Below are 22526 nucleotides of genomic sequence, written 5' to 3' on the forward strand. Positions count from 1 at the left end.
AGGGAGTGGCTGAGGAGCATAACTGCCTAACGGATATGGGGTTTTATTTTGGAGTGATGGAAATATTTTGGAACTAGACAGAGGTTGCACAAAACTGTGAATGTACTAAATGCCACACCTTCATCTGAAACAAAGACTTCTAGAGATGCCTAGGTGGCTCAGGTGGTGGGGTGCTGGACTCTTGATTTCAGCTCAGGGCACAATCTCGTGAGCTCTGTGCGGAAAGCACAGAGCCTGTTTGGGATTCTCCCTCTCTCCCGCTCTCTCTGCCCCTCACCCACTCGGGCATCTGCGTGCTGCGCTCACGCGCATGCTCGCTCTCTCTCTCTCTCTCTCTCTCTCTCTCTCTGAAAATAAACATTAAAAAAAATAAAATAGAACAGAGACTTCTAAACAGAAACTAAACAAAACAGGGACTTCCAGAGAAGATGGCAGAGTGGGAGAACCCTAAGCTTACCTCATCCCACAGATACAACTAGGTAACACCCACATCAATGTAAATAACCCAGAAAATGACCCAAAGACTTGGAAGAATGACTCTCCACAACTAAATGCAGAGAAGAGGTCACAATGAGGAGGGTAGGAAGGGAAGAGAAATGGTGGAGAGATAAATGGACCTGCAGGACTGTCCATGGGAGGGAGGGATGACAAAGGCGTGGGTGCTGAGAGGGGAGAGAAACAGACCCTCACACCAGGCATCCCAGGCACGGGGAATCCACACAGGGAGACTGGGAAGACAAATCCCAATAATATTTGGCTATGAAAACCAGAGGGGCTGAATTTCACGAGTTCTTACCAGTAGAGGAGTTTAAGACCTAGAACTATAAAAATCAGCAGGCTCAGCTCTAGGAGAGCTGGGAGGTCATACAAAACAAAAACCTTCCCAGCCACAATAGCAACTAACCACCCAGATGCTGGTTTCTAATACCATTCTCTATAAAAGTAATCAGGACCCCTTGGAGAAATGGCTAACTTCTAGAGACTAGAAAGGACTAGAAAGAAAATATAAAAGATGACTCCGGAGCATCTTATTAATTACTGAAAGTAAGAAAGTGCTCAAGAAAACCACAATGATGGGAGTATGTCAAAGGGTTACAGGGGCAACTGGAAGAGCTGCCAAGATGAAACAATGGGACCGACAAAATAAAGTGGTACTGGATTATAACCCAAAGTACAAAATGAATATCCAGCAGTCTATACCGATAAAAATAAATTTAGTAAATAAATGGGGGGAGAAGAGACAATCTCCTCTGCAGAAAATCCCTAACTGGTTTACATAGCTATTTCACCCTCATGGAGGTGGAGCAGAGCTTCCCACTAGTTAAGTTTCAGCTGCACAGTGACATTTGTCCCAAGAGCACAGTGTGTAAAGGGAGGAGAGCAATTTTGCAATGAAGAAACCTGACAAACACTACCTCAAGCCAGGTGATCAAGGTTAACATGAACAGTGTTAAGTCATATTAACAGTATGTACACTTATGATGTGACGAGAACGGTACTTTATCTCTGTAGTCTTCCTCCCCCAAACATGTAACTACAGTCTAATCATGAGAAAAGCATGTGACAAACCAACTGAGGAGCACTCTATAAAGCATCTGACCAGTTCTCCTCAAAACTGTCAAGGTCATCAGTAATAAGTCAAGTATGAAAAATGGTCACAATTATGAATATACTAAAAACCAATGAACCGTATACTTTAAAATGGTGAAATTAATGGGATGTGAATTACATCTCAATAAAAAAGGGAGAAAGGGAGGAAATCAGCCAAAGTGGTTATGGTAATATTAGACAATGTAGATTTTAAAGCAAAAAATATTACCAGGGAGGGGTGTCTAGCTGGCTCAGTCAGGGCAGCGTGCAGCTCCTGACCTTGGGATTGTGAGTTTGAGCCCCACACTGCGTGTAGAGATTAGGTAAGATTAAAATCTTAAAAAAAAAAAAAAAATTACCAAGGATAAAGAAGATCATTTCATAATGATAAAGGAGTCAATTAATCAAAGGAACATAAAAATCCTTGATGTTTATTCACCTATTGATAGAGCTTCAAAATATATGAGGCAAAAAATGATAGAATTACAAGGGGAAAAGAGAGAAATACATAATTATTTTCAAAAATGTCAATACCTTCTCCACAGTTGATAGAAGAACTGGATAGAAGCAAGCAAGGATATTATAGACTTGAATAACAACCTAAACTGACTGACATTTATAGAACTCTACACCCAACAACAGAATATTCTTCTCCAGTGTACAATGAACATTTACCAAGACAGATAATCTTCTGAGCTATTAAATAAATCTCAATAAATTCAAATGATTAAAGACAAAGTATATTCTCTGACCACAATGGAATTAAATTACATATCAGCAACATAAAGATCTCAGGAAAACCCCCAAATATGTGGAAATGAAACTTATTCTTTTTTTTTTAACGTTTATTTATTTTTGACAGAGAGAGAGACAGAGCATGAGCGGGGGAAGAGCAGAGAGAGAGGGAGACACAGAATCTGAAGCAGGCTCCAGGCTCTGAGCTGTCACCACAGAGCCCAACATGGGGCTCAAACCCATGAACTGTGAGATCATGACCCGAGCCAAAGTCAAACACTTAACTGACCGAGCCACCCAGGCACCCTGTAAATGAACCTTATTCTAAATAACCCATGGGTCAAAGAAGAAATCAAAAGGGAAATTGGAAAGTATTTTGAAATTAATGGAAATAAAAATATAACATGTCAAAATACATGGAAGAAATTCCATGGTAGCTTGGGAATAAGGGATCACTGGAGAGACGGACCACAAAGAAATAGGAGAAAATTTCAGAGGTGATGGATATACTCTCTTGATTTAGGGATGGTTTCATGGGTGTATACGTTAAAACTTATCAAATTGTACCCTTTCAGGGGCTCCTGGGTGGCTCAGTCGGTTAAACGTCCAACTTCAGCTCAGGTCATGATCTCACAGTTTGTGAGTTTGAGTCATGCATCAGGCTCTCTGCTGTCAGCACAGAGTCCTCTTCAGATCCTCTGTCTCCCTCTCTCTCTGCCCCTCACCTGCTCATACGTGCATGCATGCACACACACACTCTCTCAAAAATAAACACACTAAAAAAATTGTACACATTCAACATGTGCATATCAGTTGTATGTTAATTATACCTATCTCAATAAAGCTATCAATAGTGTTATATGCAAACATTGTGTAAAAACAAAGAGACACTAATCACTGTACATACAGAGACTATTTCTGAAAAGACTTAATAGGAAATGAAAAAAATGCTTTTAGGAGTGCTGACAATACTGACTCCATCTTTGGCCCCTAGCTTGTTCCTGTCTGCGTGATGACCTCCCTGAAGGCTGCATGTTCCCAGGCCCCTTAGAGGTTAATCTATGCCTGGACTGGAACATGACAAGGCTGGTTCTGGTCTTCCCTAAAATTGTTTATATAACTAGTAGAGATAACACAGTTTCTTCCCCCACTTTCTGGCACACAGGTGGCACCACGAGGTCTGTTAAGTGTCAGACACTTTGACCTCATCACGATGCCTTCTGCACAAACCCTCGCTCTATAAAATCTGTGGGCTAAAGTCCAGGCTTTGCAGAGAATAGCCATGCGATACCTAGACTGTCACCTGCCCAATCCCATCAGTAAGTTACCCTGAATAAAACTTGGTGTTAACTGTATAGAGTGGCCTGCTTCACTTTCCAGTGTCAAAATGCCTTCTCAGTTTGGAAGATACTTTAGTGTCCCTCCTCTACCTTCTGACAGTGCTGGCCTTCATAAAAGGGAACTAGATTAGGAGAAAGTGACAGGAGGGAAGCTGACCAATTATAGATACCTATTGTATTGTTTGAATTACTTATCGTATGTATATTTTACTTCTTCATATGTCAAATTTCAAACTTCAAAACTTTTTAAAAAGTGCCTTTTGAATAAAGAACTGAGGTGAAGAGCCATAACAAATGTTTTCCTCCATAAATGGACCTTACGAGCAGAAACCAATCTTCCTGGGCGGAACCAGCATCTGAGGAAGAGTTCCCAAAGGCTGTCACACAGGTGAGTGGAAAGGGTCTAAATGAGATCATGGCCAGACATGCAATAAAAGCCTCAACATACCCTAATATACAGTCTTTTTTAAAAGCAAAATCTTCCAATGATCATTCCCATGTAATAAGTACTCACTATTTCATAGGCAGTGCTAAACTCTTCACAAGTTATAATCTCATTGAACTTCATTTGAGATAAGCATTTTTTAGCTTTACATCACATGAGAAAACCAAGGCACAGAAGAATAAGGGGCACCTGGGTGGCTCAGTTGGTTGAGCAACTGACTCTTGATTCAGCTAGGTCATGATCTCACAATTTCAGGATTTGAGCCCTGTGTCGGGCTCTGCACGCTGATTGCACGTGGAACCTGCTTGGGATTCTCTCTTTCCCTTTTTCTCTCTCTGCCCCTTCCCTGCTCTCTCTCAAAATAAAAAAATAAACTTAAAAAAAAAAAAAAAAGAATAACTACTCAAGTTACTTTGACTGACTCCAATATTCTATGTTAACATCTTTTAGGTTTTTTTTTCATGATACCCACAGAATGACATAATGTTGGTAGTGAATGGTCCAAGAATGACTGCTCAGTGCCTACTAATAGATAATGACATTTCAAAAACTCCAAGTAATAACTGACCCAGTAATCAAAAATCCCAACAAACCAAAGCCCTGGACTAGATGGCTTCATAGGCGAATTCTACCAAACATTTGAAGAAGAGTTAATACCTATTCTTCTCAAACCATTCCAAAACAGAAAAGGAAGGAAAACATCCAAATTCATTCTATGAGGCCAGCATTATTACTTTGAAACCAAAACCAGATAAAAACACCATTAAAAAAGAGAACTACAGAGGTGCCTGGGCGGCTCAGTTGGTTAAGTATCCAACTTCGGCTCAGGTTGTGATCTCATGGTTCCTGAGTTCGAGCCCTGTGTTGGGCTCTGTGCTGACAGCTCAGAGCCTGGAGCCTGCTTCAGATTCTGTGTCTCCCTCTCTCTGCTCCTCCCCTGCTCGTGTTCTCTTTCTCTCTCAAAGAATAAACATTAAAAAAATTAAAAAAAAAAAAAAAAAGAAAAAAAAAAAAGAACTACAGGCCAATATCCCTGATGAATACAGATGCAAAAATTCTCAACAAAATACCAGCAAACTGAATTCAACAATACCTGAAGCAAATCATCCATCACAATCAAGTGGAATTTATTCCTGGGCTGCCAGGATGATTGACTATTTGCAAATCAATCAATATGACACATCAGATCAATCAGAGAAAGGTTAAGAACCATGTAATCCTTTCAATAGATGTAGAAAAAGCATTTGACAAAGTACATTACACAAAGCATTAAAGCATTAACAAAGTAGGTTTAGAGGGAACATACCTCAACATAATAAAGGCCATATATGAAAAACCCACAGCTAATATCATCCTTAATGGGGAAAAACTGAGAGCTTTTCCCCTGAAGTCAGGAATTAGACAAGGATATCTATTTTTGCCACTTTTATTCAACATACTTCTGGAAGTCCTAGCCACAGCAAACAGACAACAAGAAGAAATAAAGGTATCTACATCAGTAGGAAATAAAACTCTCACTATTTGCAGATGACATGATACTCTATATAGAAAACCCCAAAGATTCCACCAAAAAACTGCTAGAACTGATGAACGCATTCAGTAAAGTTGCAAGACACAAAATCAACACACAAATCTGTTGCATTTCTATACACCAATAACAAAGCAGAGAAATTAAGGAATCAATCCCATTTACAAATGCACCAGAACAATATAAGATACCTAGAAATAAACCTAACCAAAGAGGTGAAAGACCTATACTCTGAAAACTGTAAAACAATGATGAAAGAAACTGAATGACACAAAGAAATGGAAAGACATTCCATGTTCATGGCTTGGAAGAACAAAGATTGTTAAATGTCTCTACTACCCTAAGCACTCTATACATAAGCAATCCCTATCAAAACACCAACAGTGGCACAAAAACAGACACTCAGATCAATGGAACAGAACAGAGAACCCAGAAATGGACCCAGAAACATACGGCCAACTAATCTTTGACAAAGCAGGAAAGAATATCCAATGGAATAAAGACAGTCTCTTCAGCAAATGGTGCTGGGAAAACTGGACAGCGACATGCAGAAAAAGGACCCTGGACCACTTTCTTACACCATACACAAAAATAAACTCAAAATAGATGAAAGACCTAAACCTAAGACAGAAGTCATCAAAATCCTCAAGGAGAAAGCAGGCAAAAACCTCTTTGACTTCTGCTGCAGCAACTTCTTAACACATCTCCAGAGGCAAGGAAAACCAAAGCAAAAACAAACTATTGGGACCTCATCAAAATAAAAAGCTTCTTCACAGCGTAGGAAACAATCAGCAAAACTAAAAGGCAACTGACAGAATGGGAGAAGATATTTGCAAACGATATATCAGATAAAGGGTTAGTATCCAAAATCTATAAAGAACTTATCAAACTCAATACCCAAAACACTAATAATCCAGTGAAGAAATGGGCAAAAGACATGAATAGACACTTCTCCAAAGAAGACATCCAGATAGCCAACTGATGCATGAAAACATGCTCAATATCACTCATCATCAGGGAAATACAAATCAAAACCACAATGAAATACCACCTCACACCTGTCAGAATGGCTAACATTAGCAACTCAGGCAACAACAGATGTTGGCGAGGATGCGGAGAAAGAGGATCTCTTTTGCATTGTTGGTGGGAATGCAAACTGGGGCAGCCATTCTGGAAAACAGTATGGAGGTTCCTCAAAAAATTAAAAATAGAACTACCCTACAACCCAGCAATTGCACTATTAGGTATTTATCCAAGGGATACAGGTATGCTGTTTCCAAGGGAAACATGCACCCCAATGTTTATAGCAGCACTATCAACGCCAGCCAAAGCATGGAAAGAGCCCAAATGTCCATCAACGGATGAACGGATAAAGATGTGGTATATACATACAATGGAGTATTACTCGGCAATCAAAAAGAATGAAATCTTGCAATTCACAACTACGTGGATAGAACTGGAGGGTATTACGCTAAGCGAAATTAGTCAGAGAAAGACAAATATGACTTCACTTATGTGAGGACTTTAAGATACAAAACAGATGAACAGAAGGGAAGCAAAAATAATATAAAAACAGGGAGGGGGACAAAACATAAGAGACTCTTAAATATAGAGTACAAACAGAGGGTTGCTGGAGGGGTTGTGGGAGCAGGAATAGGCTAAATGGGTAAGAGGCTTAAGGAATCTATTCCTGAAATCATCGTTGCACCATGTGCTAATTAACTTGGATGTAAATTATAAAAAAATTATACAAAGTAAACTCTAAAAGAAAAAAAAAAAATTCAAAAGGCAAAAAAACACCAACATCGTTTTTTTTTTTACGGAGCTAAAACAAACACTCCTAAAATTTGCAGGGAACCACCAACCAACCCAAATAGCCAAAGCAACCTTGAAAAAGAAAACAAAGCTGGAGGCATCACAATTCTGGGCTTCAAGTTATATTACAAAGCCGTAGTAATCAAAACAGTACAGTACTGGCACAAAAATAGACATATAGATCAACAGAACTGAATAGGAAATCCAGAAATGAACCCACAACTACACAACTATATGGTCAATTAATCTTTGACAAAGCAGGAAGAACGTCCAATGGGAAAAAAGACAGTGTCTTCAACAAATGGTGCTGGGAAAGCTGGACAGCAGCATGCAAAAGAATGAAACTGGACCACTTTCTTACATCACACACAAATATAAATTTAAAATGGATGATGGAGCGCCTTGGTGGCTCAGTTGGTTAAGCATCTGACTTTGGCTCAAGTCATGATCTCATGGTGTGTGTATTTGAGCCCCAGGTCAGGCTCTGTGCTGTGCTTTTTTTAATGGATGAAAAGACCTAAATGTGAGGTTCAAAACCATAAAAATCCTAAAAGAGAACACAGGCAGTCTTCTTTGACATCATCTGTAGCAACTTCTTTCTAGATACAACTCCTGAAGCAAGGGAAACAAAATCAAAAATAAACTATTGTGGCTACATCAAAATAAAAAGCCTCTGCATAGCAAAGAAAACAATCAACAAAACTAAAAGGCAATCTAGAGAATCAAAGAAGGTATTTGCAAATGACATACACATAAAGGGTTAGTATCCAAAATACATAAAGAATTTATAAAACTCAACACCCAAAAAAACAAATAATCCAATTAAAAAATGGGTAGAAGACATGAATAGACATTTTTCCAAAGAAGACATACAGATGACCAATGGACACAAGATGTTCATCAGCACTTATCATCAGAGAAATGCAAATCAAAACTATAATGAAATGTCACCTCACGACTGTCAGAATGGCTAAAATCAAGACACAGGTGTTGGTGAAGATGTGGAAAAAAAGGAACACTCATGTACTGTTGGTGGGAATACAAACTGGTGCAGCCACTGTGGACAACAGTATGGAGGTTCCTCAGAAAGTTAAAAACAGGGGCGCCTGGGTGGCTTAGTTGGTTAATCATCTGACTCTTGATTTCGGCTCAGGTCGTGATCTCACAGTTCGTGAGATCGAGCCCCACATCGGGCTCCATGTTCACAGCACAGAGCCTGTTTAGGATTCTCTCTCTCCCTCTCTCTCTGCCTCTCTTCCACTTGTGCTCTCTCTCAAAATAAATAAACTTTTAAAAAAAGGGTTAAAAATATAACTACCTGAGCATGGTGGCTCAGTTGGTTAAGCGTCCAACTTCAGATCAGGTCATGATCTCATGGTTCAGGAGTCTGAGCCCTGCATCAGGCTCCATGCTGGCAGTGTGGAGCCTGCTTGGGATTCTTGCTCTCTCCTCTCTTTCTGCCCCTCCCCTGCTCGTGCTTTCTCTCTCAAAATAAATAAATAAAAACTTTAAAAAAGCATAACTACCTTATGATCCAGCAATTATACTACTAGGTATTTACCCAAAGAATACAAGAACAGTAATTCAAACGTCCAATACAAACAAACACTGTATGATTTCATTCATAGGCAGAATTTAAGGAACAAAACAAGTAAAGGGAATAAAATAAGAGAGAGACATATCAAAAAAAAAAAAAAAAAAAAAAAAAAAGACTCTTAATTATAGAGAACTGATGGCTACCAGAGGGGAAGCAGTAGGGGGATGGATTAAATAGGTGATGGAGATTAAGGAGTACACTTGTGATGAACACAGAACAATGTATGTAAGTGTTGATTCATTATATTGTACACCTGAAACTAACATATTAGTTCTATATAACAGTTAACTAAACGGAATTAAAACAAAAACATAAAATAACATAAAAACAAAAAGAAATAAATAATAAAATAATAAAATAAAATCATACTATAAAAAATCAGAAAACAAAAACAACCCAAGTGATGCCAGACCTAAGGGCAAAGAATGAACTGACAGGCAGAAAAAAAAGGTCCATGAGGGAAATCCTCAGGTAAAATATGACAATAAAGTAAGGACATAGGCACTGAGTCAATTCATTAAACCGAAATATTAGAAAGATCTAGAGCAGTTTTTCCTGAAGAGTTCCCTCCATCTTCCCCTCCTTCAGTCTCTAACTCCTAGGGTCCAGGGTACAAAATCAGAGAGGTTAGCAGTATCCGCAGCAAGAACTGGGTTGGAAAACACTTAACACAGAACAGACTGTAGGGAAAATCCCAGAAACACTAACCAAGACAAAAGTGAAGTAAAAGAAGAGAGACAAAGGAACCACTTTACTTGCGGTAAATTTAATGACTATAAGAGCTGTTCACATAACAGCAAAGAGACACATTTTCCATTTGACATGAAGTTGCTTCACCACTTGCAGCTTGTCTCCAGAGCGTCATTACCTCTTTCTTTAGTGACCAGTCCTATCTCCCTTCCTGTCAGGAAGGACAGCCCATGTCAACTCTAAGGCCATCTACTCAGGTCAGCAATATGCTGAGGAGTCCTTCAGGGTGGTCCTGCAGAGAACATGTCCTTTAAGTGTCTGAGAGCTGGTGGACGTAATCTGAAAGAAAATCAGTCAGGAGAAGACAAAGTAAGCAGGACTGCACTTGAGAGACTTAATGCGGAGCCTCCAGAGGAGAGGCCACCAATAGAGATCTAATGGAGGTGGTGTCAGGCCAACAGAGACTGCACCCATGTGCCCCCAATCCTGGAAGGAAGAGATATCTAACATCTAATGCAATGGTAATATGTATCATTGAAGAAGTCTAAATTAGTTCAGGTCCAAACTGCTACTTCTCCCTTTTTTCTTGGGAGATAGATGGCTCTTCTCCAGCACCAACCATGAGTTTCTGGTGTGGGCTGCCCATCACAGATCCTGTCCTCCTAACTAACCCCAGGGACAAGCTTTGATCCAGGCTTACCAGTCAAATTCTTCCTTAAGATATTTATGGCCCAAATTTGGTGAGAAAAGCTGTTCTTCCTCCCTGGGAGCTGAACGCATGTGGCCCCAAAGGAGATTTCAAGAGAAGACTGAAAACAAATATGTAAACAAAGATGACAACAGGCACTGAAAAGTGTTATGATGATAAAAGGGGCTAATGTAATAAATAATGACAAGAGCAAGCAGAGGGAACCTGCTTTAGCTTCCCTAAGGAGAAGGCCTCTCAAGGAGGTGACAGTTCAGAGAGAAACTGAAAGTTAAAAAGATGGCAGTCACGTAAAAATCAAGAGTCTCCCAAACAACACAACATGTACAAAGCCTCTCACTAGAACTTGGTCTGAAGGGCAAAAAAGAGGACATCAAGGCTGGAGAAGAGAGGAGTAAGAAGAGTGGAGGGGACATGAGGTTAGAAAGGTGGGTGGGACAGATCATATAAAGCCTTGGACATGGTGCATTTCATGCTGGCTCCAATGAGAAGCCACTAGAGGGCTTAAGCAGAGGAATGAGTGATCTGATTTAGAAAGACCCCAGCGACCATGACTACCGTAGTGCAGACAGACTAGAGGAGGGCAAGAATGCAAGTGGGGAGGGGAGCCTGGGTGGCTCAGTTGGTTGACCATCCAAGTTTGGCTCAGGTCATGGTCTCAAGGTTTGTGAGTTTGAGCCCCACATTGGGCTTGTATTTTTGGCTTGAGCAACTGAGTGTGCTCAGAGGGGCTCGCTGCCCCTCCCCTGCTCGTGCACTCTGTCTCATACTCTGTCTCTCTCTTAAAAATAAAATAAACATTAAAAAAAATAAAAATAAATAAAAAAAAAAAAGAATGGAAGTGGGGAATCTAAAGCCTTAGGAATTCTCATGCACTGCTGGTGGGAGTGCAATAGGGTACAATTACTTTTAGCTAGTTCTATCATACACCCTATGACCCAGCAATTCTAAGCCATATACCCAACAGAAATGAATACATATGTGCACAAAAACACATGTACAGAAATATTCTCAGCAATTCGATTCATAACAGCTCTAAAATGGAAGCAACCAAAATGACCATCAACAGTACAATGCATAAGCAAATTGTGGGTACATTCATACAACATGGATATATATAATCACAAATGTACTGCACAACATAAGACTGAGGAAAAGAAGACAAGCACCAAAACTACATGCTGTATGATTCAATTTTATAACAATTAAAAATAGGCAGGGGCGTCTGGGCAGCTCAGATGGTTAAACGTCCAACTTTGGCCCAGGTCATGATCCCACGCTTCATCGGTTCAAGCCTTGCATCAGCCTCTGTGCTGACAGCTCGGAGCTCAGACAGAGCCTGGAGCCTGCTTCAGATTCTGTGTCTCCTTCTCCCTCTGCCCCTCCCCTGCTTGTACTGTCTCCCAAAAATAAATAAATATTTTTTAAAAATTAAAAAAAAATAGGCAAAGCTGAACAATGGTATCAGAAATTAGAATGTAGGGAAGAGAAGTAACTAGTAGGAACATGAGGGTCTCTGAAGTTCTGAAAATATTCTATTTCTTGATCTGGGTGGTAGTTACATGGATAGGGTCACTTTGTGATAATTCATCAAGTATATAATATGGGCAATTTTCTACATTTATGACATGCTTCAATAAAATAATTCATCTTTAAAATACAGAAGCAAAAAATCATAAGAAGCCTACTGAAATCTCCCAGCCAAGAAATGATGGTGGCTTGGAGATGGAAAGAAATGGGTAGGTCTAAGATATATTCCAGAAGTGAGCTGAAACAGATGTACAGGAAAGTTGAGTATCTAGGACATATCCTGTATGTTTGGCTTGAGCAACTGAGTGTGCCATTTACTGGGATGGGAAGGGCTTGAAAAGAAGAAAGGTGTAGTAACGAATTCATTCCAAGGGCGCCTGGGTGGCTCAGTCAGTTGAGCATCCGACTTCAGCTCGGGTCATGATCTCATGGTTCATGGGTTCGAGCTCCACATCTGGCTCTGTGCCAACAGCTTGCTCAGAGCCTGGAGCCTGCTTCAGATTCTGTGTTTCCCTCTCTCTCTGCCCCTCCCCTGCTCATGCTCTGTCTCAAAAATAAATAAAAAAACACTAAAAAAAATGTTTTTTTTTTAAATTCAACTCAAGGTGCCCTTTCGATGTTCAGACTGAGAAGAGATTTTTATTTTACTAAAGAATTTCTCCTGGGAGTGCCTGCATGGCTCAGTTAGGCATCTGACTTTGGTTCAGGTCATGATCACACAGTTCATGAGTTCCAGCCCCGCTTCGGGTGAGCCCTGCTTCTTTCTCTCTCTCTCCCTCTCTCTCTCCCTCCTGGGATTCTCTCTCTTTCTCTCTTTCTGCCCCTCGCTCACTTGCACTCTCTCACAAAAAAAAAGAATTTCTCCTGGAAGAAATTTCACTCCCCCAAATTATCCAACCCAGCATCCATCTCACAATGCAGGCCAAAAGCCCAAAAGGACACCTTACCTTCACCAGCACATAGTCCCCAGGCTGAGCTCTAACCCTGACCCCAGAGTTAGAAACATCCTCCATCTCTACATTAGGGAAGATCACTTTAAGGTTTCCATCATTCCGGCCACACAGGTCCGTGGCAGAGCGTTTACTGTGCTGCAAAAAGAAGAGAAGAGAGTTTATGAATCTGTCACAGTTATCAGTTCTCAGACGGCAGAAATTATACCTTCTCTGTCTCAGAACCCTAAGGGTTTTACTCAAAAAGCATTCCTTAATCAAGGAATCACTTAAGACTACAAAGGGGCACCTGGCTGGCTCAGTTGGTGGAATATGCAACTCTTGACCTCGGGGTTCTGAGTTCGAACCCCATGTTGAATGTAGAGATTAAAAAAAAAAAAAGACTACGTGTTTACTGCTGCTCAGCAACAAGGACAGCACATGGCACACTAGAGAGACTCCATAAATTTTGCTAACTATCTGTTTAAATGACTCAATCAGTCTTTCATTGCAGAATTACCTTCCTTAGGAATGGACTTCCAATAGTCCTAAAAGCAAGAACATATGGGTGATACACTTAACAAACTGACTTTCACTTTATCCGGTCTCATAGTAACCACTCAGGAATGTTCTGGGGTTGTTTGGCCTAGGTTACTTGCCGTAATGAATAGGCAGACATGAAGCCAGAGTCTCCATCACAACATACAGAAGGCAGGGTCAGGACAATAATAAAACCAGTATGATGGTATTAACTTCTAGGATACATACAAGTTTTTCTCTTCCAGCCATGATGAAATGTCAAGAATCAAATTTATTCTCTGGCCTTAAACAGAAACTGGACAAAATATATGAAATCGCTATTTTCAGATACTGAACAACAGACTGTGCAAGACTGTGAAGCCAAGAAAAGGAAAACAAATGAGATGAGCCCTCCAATCACCCTTGTGTTTTGCCAGAAGGCATGTGTCAGACCAGGGCATGCCAAGCAGGCAGGAAGATCTTGAGGCACACCACAGTGGTTCTCTCTGGATTTAGGAAAAAGACATCAGAGTTCAGGGAGCCTGCAATAGATAGGAATTGTGGAGCAAGTTCTAAAGACGAGGGAGCTAAGCAGAAAAAGAGCTATAGAAACATGCACAGGGATCCCTTGAGTCTTTGCTGAATGTTTATCACAGTGAAACTCCACAAAGTCAGGCAAAAAAAGTAACCAGGGAACTGTCAGCAGATGTGTTTCCAGAGCTCATGCAGGGCTGGGAATCACAACTTATCACAATCACAATTAATGACAGTCCTCATTGATTCCTTGGGACATGCAGTACTAATTCCAGAAAGCCACCCCTTAGCAATGAGGCTAAACTATTCTTGGGATAAAAAAGCTTTCCTAACAAAACCTGAAATCGAGCCCTGACAGGATCAAACTGAACTGCAGGTAACACAATCACCTATCAGAACAAAGCCCAACACAAAATCCAGACCTTAAAAATTAGTATCACGATGTTAAATGTCCCATCAAAAATCAGTGGCTATGCCCAGAAGCAAAAAATGTTACCTATAATAGGAGAAAAGTTTATCAAAAGAAACAGACCAAGAAATGATAGCAATGATGGAATTATCACAAAAATAATAAACCAGTTTTTATGATTACATTCAAAGGAAAACAAGAATACAGGAGACAAATAGAAGGTATCTGAAAAGAACTAAATGGACCTTATACAGACCAAAAATACAATATCTAAAATTAAAAATTCAATAGGTAATAGCAGATTACACACTGCCCAAGGAAAAAATAGTGAACCTGAAGACAGAGCCAAAGAAACTATCCAAAACAAAGCACAGAGGTATAACAAGCAGAAAAAAATGAACAACCTCAATGACCTACAGAAAAACCTTTTTATAAGTGGTTGGCCATATATGTAACTGGAGTCATGGAAGGAGAGGAGAAGCAGTGGGGGTGGGTGGCAGGAAGCAGGAGGAGTACAGAAAAAATATCTGAAAGAGCACCTGGGTGGCTCAGCTGGTTAAGCATTCGACTCTTGGTTTCGACTCAGGTCACGATCTCATGGTTTGTGGGATCGAGCCCCACGTCAGGCTCTGCCCTGACAGCACAGGTCCTGCTTGGGATTCTCTTTCTCCCTCTCTCTCTCTGCTCCCCCTCCCCTCTCAAAATAAATAAATAAACTTAAAAATATATATATCTGAAAGATAATAGATGAAAATTTTCCAAATTTGATGAAAATTATAAATTCACAAACTAAGAAGCCTCAACAAATCCCAAAGAAAACACAAAGGGATAAACACAAAGAAAGCCATGCCAAGACACACCAAATTTCTAAAACCAGTGATAAAGTAAATATCTTTAAAAAGCAGCCAGAGAAAAAAGGAATTTATGTACACAGGAAGAAAGATAAGGATGATTGCAAACTTCTTGTCAGAACCAAGTAAGTCAGAAAACAACAGAATGATACCTTTAAAACATCAACTTAAAATTTCATACCTAATGAAAAGATATTTTTTAAAGTGAAAAGACATTTTTTTCAGACAAACGACAGCTGAGAGGATTCATCACAAAAAGATCTGCATTACAAGAAATGTTCAAAGAAGTTTGTCAAGCATAAAGATAATGATACCAGACAGAAACCTGAATGTACACAAGGAATGCAGAACGACAGAAGCAATAATTAAGTGGGGACACAGGAAAGAGTTTTTTCTTGTTTTTAAAAAAGTTTTTTTTTTAAAGCAACTGAGTATTGTACACGGTGATGGACTGATGGCGGGCCCTTCTCTGTGGGCCTCTCACAGCATACCCGCGCCAGAGGAGTGTGCAGCCCTGAACCACTGCCCTGCCTCCTGACTGATGGGCTGTGAACACTGACGGGGGCTCTACAGTTGATTATTCAAAGCAAAAATATCAACGTGTTTTGGGACACAGAAGTAAAAATCTATGACAACGATAGCACAAAAGGGGAAAAAAGGATAGGAGTATATTATTTTAAGGGTCTTACATGATACATGCTAGGTGATGCCCTGTCTGGGGTTAAAACAATTGGCCAGAGACAATCCAAAAGGTAATCTGTTCTTAGAAAATCAAGCTCCAACGTCATGCTATATTCTTTAGTAACCAAAGACAGAGGAAGGAGTTTAGTTCTTAAACTAATTACTACTTTAGGGAAACGGCAGTCAGGTAAGATTTAAAAAGATTTCCCACTATCTCCCTACAAAACACTTACTAGTTACAAAAGGAAGATGAGTACCTTTACAGTCAACAAGCCTAGCAGACACAACCTTAACAAAACGTCCAAAACGAGATGCTTAAAATTAACATCACCAGTAATGAGACCAGCAAAACCGTACACCACCCAGGACACAAATAAGAACACATTTCTCTAACATTCCGGCCTAAAAATACATAACCTCAATCTTATCACAGGGAAACTTCAGACAAACTCAAATTAAGGAATATTCTACAAAATAACTGGCCTATAGGGGCACCCGGGTGCCTCAGTGGGTTAAGGGTCAAACTCTTGATTTCAGCTCAGGACATCATCTCATAGTTCGTGAGTTTGGGCCCCACATTGGGCTCCATGCTGACAATACAGAGCTTGCTTGAGATTCTCTCTCTCCCTCTCTCTCTGCCCCTCCTCTGCTCATGTGAGCATACACATTCTCACTCTCTCTCTCAAAATAAATTTAAAAACTTAAGTAAATAAATAACTGGCTTGTAATCATCAAGTGTCAAGATTGTGAAAGTCAAAGAAAGACTGAGGAACTTTTCTAGACTGAAGGAGACCAGACAGACATGAAATTAATGCAACATATGATACTGAACAAACTCTTTTTTCCTATAAAGGGCAGTTCTGTGACAACTGGAGAAACTTAAACAGGGTTGGGGGACTGGATCGCAGAAATCTAACAAGGTAAATTTCCTGATCTGGTGGTTGCACTATAGTTATGTAGGAGAATGTCCCTATTTATAAGAGAGAGATATATATTACAGTATTAGAGGGGAGGTGAGGGCATCATCGGGTCAGCAGCTAACTCTCAAATGAGTCAAGGAAAAAAAATTCTTGGTACTGTATTGCAACTTTTCTGTAAGCTTATAATTGTTTTATAATAAATTTTTAAAAAGACAGCATGATTCCATGATTTGAACCAACCATAAAAGAACATTTATGAAACAAAAAGGGAAATTGGAACACTGACTAAATATCTGACAATATTAACAAACAATTATCGATTATTTCAGATATGATAATAGCCTAATGTTGGGTTTTTTTCTTAGAGTCCTTCTCTTTTAGAGAGATATATACTGAAATATTTACTGACAAAACACAATGTATATGTATAATATGATGTATAAGTATAAGGTACTTGCTTCAAAACAATCCAAATTGGGGGAAGGGGGGGCACCTGGGTGGCTCAGTTGGTTAGACCTCAGACTCTTGATTGTGGTGATTTCATGGTTCGTGGGTTCAAGCCCCACGTCAGGCTCTGCACCAACAGCACAGAGCCTGCTTGGGGATTCTCTCACTCCCTATCTCTCTGCCCTTCCCCAACTCACGGTTGGGCTCTCTGTCTCTCTCTCTCTCTCAAAGTAAATAAATAAATAAACTTAAAAAAAAAACAATCAACGCATCTGGGTGGCTAAATTCTCTCTCTCTCCCTCTGTCTCTGCCCCTCCCCTGCTCACACACACTTTCTCTGTCCAAATAGGTAAATAAACAAAAATAAATAAAAGCAAAAGGTTTAAAAGAAAATAACAATCCAATGGGGACAGTAAAGATGAAAAAAGATTAGCCATGATTAACACTGTATTGACAGTTGTTGAGGTTGGTTAATGGGTATGTGGGCATTCATTATACTGTTCTCTCTATACCCATATATGTTTTAAATTCCCCATAATTAAAAAAGGGGGAAGGCTGTTGTTTAGAGGTTCTGGAACGAAATAGCCCTGAGTCAAATTCTGGCTCTGCTACACAAGCTGTATGACCTTCAGAAAGTTATTCCACTTCTCTGAGTCTCTGTTTCTTCACCTCATAAAAGGACTAATAATTAGCACTACCTCCAAAACCGTGGTAGGACTCAATGTACCAACGACATAAAGTGCACAGTTCCTGGCAGACAGTAAATGCTCAGTATACATGAGTTATCATCAACTTCTCTGCCACTCTGGAGATAGCAACCTGATGTTTTAAACGAGCCAGGACTAGAGGAAAGAAAGTCTCCTCTAAGAGAAAGTAAAGACTCCCAACTGCTAGCCCTGAAAAATCCATTTATTCTCTAACCCCGAGTCATGGCTTATGCTAGATGCATAAGAAAGAATCTGTTTTGATTTATTTAGTTATGACAGGTTTGCTGCAAGGCTAATGAAGTCAGGGACACAGAATAGTAAACTTTGAGTACTTATTCATTCATTCAAAAGATAAGTACGCTATTCTGTGCCAGACTCCGTGAAGAGAGCTGGGAATACAACAAGACCTAATTCTTACTGGATAAAATGTAGACTGCTAATAGACATGAACATATCTCCAGAATCACAGCTGACACCCTAAATCACAAGGTATTTAGTGAGGCAAAAACCTTTTGGGGTATTACACTAGCTCAGCATCACCAATCAGCCAACTGCTGGTCTAGACCACAGGAAGATTCCCTAGCCCAAGATGAGCTGACCAAGTACCCGTCCTGGAAATCTGAGCTGGGGCTGAGAGACACAACTGTGACCCATGAATAACGAGAACCGTAACATGTAAACATAGGAACTACACAGCTGCTGTACTCACTCTGCAACAAAGATGAGGAAGCAGGAAAAGCTGCTCTAAGTAGACAAGAAAGCCTGAAGGGCTTCCCAGACTGGGTACAGTCCTTTCTAGACACCTACAGTATTCGTGCCCTTGGGCTCCACAAGACACCCCTGAAGTCTTATACAAAAGATTTCTTTTTGGCTTAGGCTGAACGGCTTAAAGAAATTTCTGTTACTCACTACTAAAGAGTCCTAACAAACACAGATACCAGGTAATTGGTGGCTTTGATGCTACCACATCCTAAGGCATGAAACAGGACTCTCTCTTCTCAATCCAGGACTTAGGAGTCACAGAAAGGGCCCATCTCTCTCCTTCCCTTCCTCTCCAATGGCTGCAGCATGTAGTTTCATAAAAGGTCAGCTCCCAAACTTACCCCTTATTCCATGTGTTTAGTGCTCTGACGGTCAGGTTCCCCAGCTTGACCACAGATGCCTATAGGAACCCCAAACTTTCTGAAATACAGTACACTTCTAAGAAAATGTGCTTTTAAAAAAAGGATTGAAGGGACGCCTGGCTGGCTCTGTTGGTAGAGCATACAACTTTTTGATCTCAGGGTTGTGGGTGAGCCCCACGTTGGGTGTAGATATTACTTAAAAAATAAATAAATAAATAAGATCTTGGGGCACCTGGATGGTTCAGTTGCTTAAGCATCTGACTCTTGATTTCAGCTCAAGTCATGATCTCATGGTTTCTAAGATTGAGCCCCGCATCAGGCTCTGTGCTGACCGTGCAGAGCCTGCTTGCAATTCTCTCCCTCCCTCTCTCTCTCTGCCCTTTCCCCACTCACATGCATGCATGCACACACACTCTCTCTCTCAAAATAAATAAATAAACATTTTAAAAAATTAAAAAAGAAGGATTACAGACAAACTGATTCTGAAAACATACATATGATACTGCTTCCAGAAAGATGGAGCAGACATACTTTTCCTTAATCTTTCTGCTGCTAAGCACAAAAATATCTTTTAAGAATGAAGGAGAGAGGTGCCCGGGTGGCTCAGTCGGTTAAGTGGCCAACTTCAGCTCGGGTCATGATCTCATGGTTCATGAGTTTGAGTCCCACATCTCTACTGTTAGCACAGAGCCCGCTTTGGATCCTCTGTCCCCCTCTCTCTTTCTGTCCCTCCCCCATACTCTCTCACTCTCTCTCAAAAATAAACATAAAAAAAAAAAACAAAAAAAAAAAAAACAGAATGAAGGAAAAATCAAGACATTCTAAGATGAAGAAAAACAGAGAATCTGCTGCCAGAGTGTTTAAAAGCTGTCTAAACGGACAGGAAAAGATAAAAGAAGGAAGCTTGGAATATCAGGAAGGAAAAAAAAAACATAAAAACATGATTACCTATGTAGAAAATCCCAAAGAAACTGCCAAAACAACTCCTAGAACTATTGAGTTCAGCAAGGTCACAGAATACAAGATAAACATACAAAATTCAATTATTTCTGTACAACATAATGAACATCTGAAATTAAAAATACGATAGCAACTAGCTATTTGCTATTGGAGCAAATAGCTTAAAAAAAAAAAAGACACTTAGGTATAAATCTAACAAAATACATACATATAGGACCTGTACACTGAAAATTACAAAAACTCTGACAAATCAAAGATGATCTAAATAAAAGGGAAACATATTGTGTTTTAAAACACAAAAAACATTGGTGTGCCTCTTGATCTGGGCTCAGGCCATGGTTCAAGCTCAGCATCTGGCCCTGCACTGACAGCGTGGAGCCTGCTTGGGATTCTCTCTCCCTCTCTCTCTCTGCCACTCCCCTGCATGCACTCTTTCTTTCTCTCTTTCTCTCTCAAAAACAAACTTTAAAAAACAAAACACAAAAATATATATGTATATACATATGACCTTACCCCCTCCACCAGCACTAGCTGGGTACAACCCACAGAGGCCATGTTGGCTTTTGTTGCTTCTTCTCGAAATACAGTAATAAGCTCCTCCAAACGCCTTAATTTCACCTCTTCTGGAACATCATCTTTCAGCCTGTGATATGCCCTGGTCTTCTATAAAAATAAAAAGAGAGATGGAGGTCACCAAGGACTCATAGAATCCTTTTTTTCCCCCCCACTGAATCCACTCTTAAGGTACAGAGGACCAGGTTCATTCCACTTGTAAGTTACAGATATGTACAAGAACCCAAGCCACACCAGGAGGGTTCTCTAGCTCTAAGAGCATTCTAAGACAAGAAGTTTACTATGCAATAAAGTCACATTTTTCTAAGGGTTAAATTCTAAATTTAGCACATGAAAATTGTAGATTCAAAATTGTTCTTGATGTATTTGTAGGATACAAATATAAGCTTTAGACAAATGTAACATATACTAAATAACTCATGTACCAGGTTACTCAGCAGCACTGTTTATAGATAAGACACAAGATGCAAAGCAACCTAAACATTTACCAATAGGTTGTTAGTAAATGAATTATGCTTTATCCACACAACAGAATACTGCACTACTGTAAAAAGACTGTGATAATTCCATATGTATTGATATGATTGCTTTCCAAAACATACTCTTAAAAAAAATAAGGTACAGATCAACATATAAATATGTTTATAAATACATGAAATATCTCTGGAAGTTTACAGAAGAAATTCCTAAGAGTGATGGCCTTCAGGGGAGGAAATGAAAAACCAGGCAACCTAGGAAGAAGGAAGAACAAGAACTTTTCATTGCATACTATTTTGAACTTTCGAATTTTTTAAAATGAGCTCATATTACCTAGTCCAAAACATTTTTTAAAAGGAAATTTATTCCAGGGGCGCCTGGGTGGCTCAGTCAGTTGACCATCCAACTTCAGCTCAGGTCATCATCTCACAACACACAGCCTGCTTCGGACCCTCTGTCTCCCTCTCTCTCTGCCCCTCCCTGACTGGTTCTCTTTCTCTCTCTTTCTCAAAATAAATAAATAAATTAAAAAAAAAAAAAAAAGTACCTATAAAAAAAAGGAAATTTATCCTTGAAAAGCCTTTAAATTGTCTAAAATCATGGCATGCATACATGTGTGTATATGTGTGTGTATACACCTATTTTTTTTTTTTAAGGTTTTATGTACACAAGCTTATATAACACAGTTGGGAGAACCACTGAGCTAGATAAAAGTATGGAATAAGAGGAAAACCTATACATCCAAGTATGGACATTCAAACCAACTGGCCTTTGAGACAACTACCAAATCCACAGAGGAAAATGGCGAATGGGTTTACTCTATTTTGTCTTATTAACAACAACTTGCCCCTATTGTGCACTTACCATTACCAAGCACTATTCTCATTTCACAGGTGAAAAGACCAAGGACCTTTCTCAAGATCACACAGTTATTAAGTGAGAAAGGTACAATTTGAGTGCTTGCTCTCATCCACTAGACGACTTCAATCTTTATAACCTTAATCCTAACCTAGAAATTAGATCCCAAAGTAAACACTCGTATTCAATGCCCATAAGATATGCTTCCACCACACAATGAAAACCCATTTCCCAACTCTAGCATTACAAAAAATTTATCTTACATATTTATGTCCATGGAAGAGTAACAAAATGGAACCCAACATCTACTCTGAAGCTTCATCTCTGAAATAATTATGTAAGAGACCTAAATATATACAATGGCCTACTTACGCTGCCTACAGAACACTAGGCAGTGGGCTTTAAAAGACATGAATTAGGGGGCGCCTGGGTGGCTCAGTCGGTTGGGCGGCCGACTTTGGCTCAGGTCATGATCTCGCGGTCCGTGAGCTCGAGCCCCGCGTCGGACTCTGTGCTGACAGCTCAGAGCCTAGAGCCTGTTTCAGATTCTGTGTCTCCCTC

General features: G+C 39.9%; 1 protein-coding gene and 1 non-coding gene across 3 annotated transcripts in view; one reads left to right on the plus strand and one right to left on the minus strand.

Annotated features, from left to right (window-relative positions):
• Positions 1–2001: 2001 nt before the first annotated feature.
• CDK5RAP1 (CDK5RAP1 mitochondrial tRNA methylthiotransferase) overlaps positions 2002–22526 on the minus strand; it is a 44453-nt gene continuing 23928 nt past the window's right edge. For both annotated transcript variants that reach the window (XM_060615685.3, XM_060615695.3), the window contains exons 12-14: positions 20571–20720; positions 12924–13064; positions 2002–10079 (exon numbers count right to left, since the gene is read on the minus strand). In XM_060615685.3, the coding sequence (XP_060471668.1) occupies positions 9999–10079; positions 12924–13064; positions 20571–20720 (372 nt within the window). In that variant the 3' untranslated portion in view covers positions 2002–9998. The remainder of the gene's footprint in view (positions 10080–12923; positions 13065–20570; positions 20721–22526) is intronic.
• On the plus strand, positions 15657–15793 carry LOC132672759 (small nucleolar RNA SNORA42/SNORA80 family). The gene has a single exon (XR_009607677.1). It is a non-coding gene; the product is annotated as a small nucleolar RNA SNORA42/SNORA80 family (small nucleolar RNA).

This window comes from Panthera onca, chromosome A3 (assembly GCF_046562875.1).
Source record: "Panthera onca isolate mPanOnc1 chromosome A3, mPanOnc1 haplotype 2, whole genome shotgun sequence".
Taxonomy (NCBI): Eukaryota; Metazoa; Chordata; class Mammalia; order Carnivora; family Felidae; genus Panthera; species Panthera onca.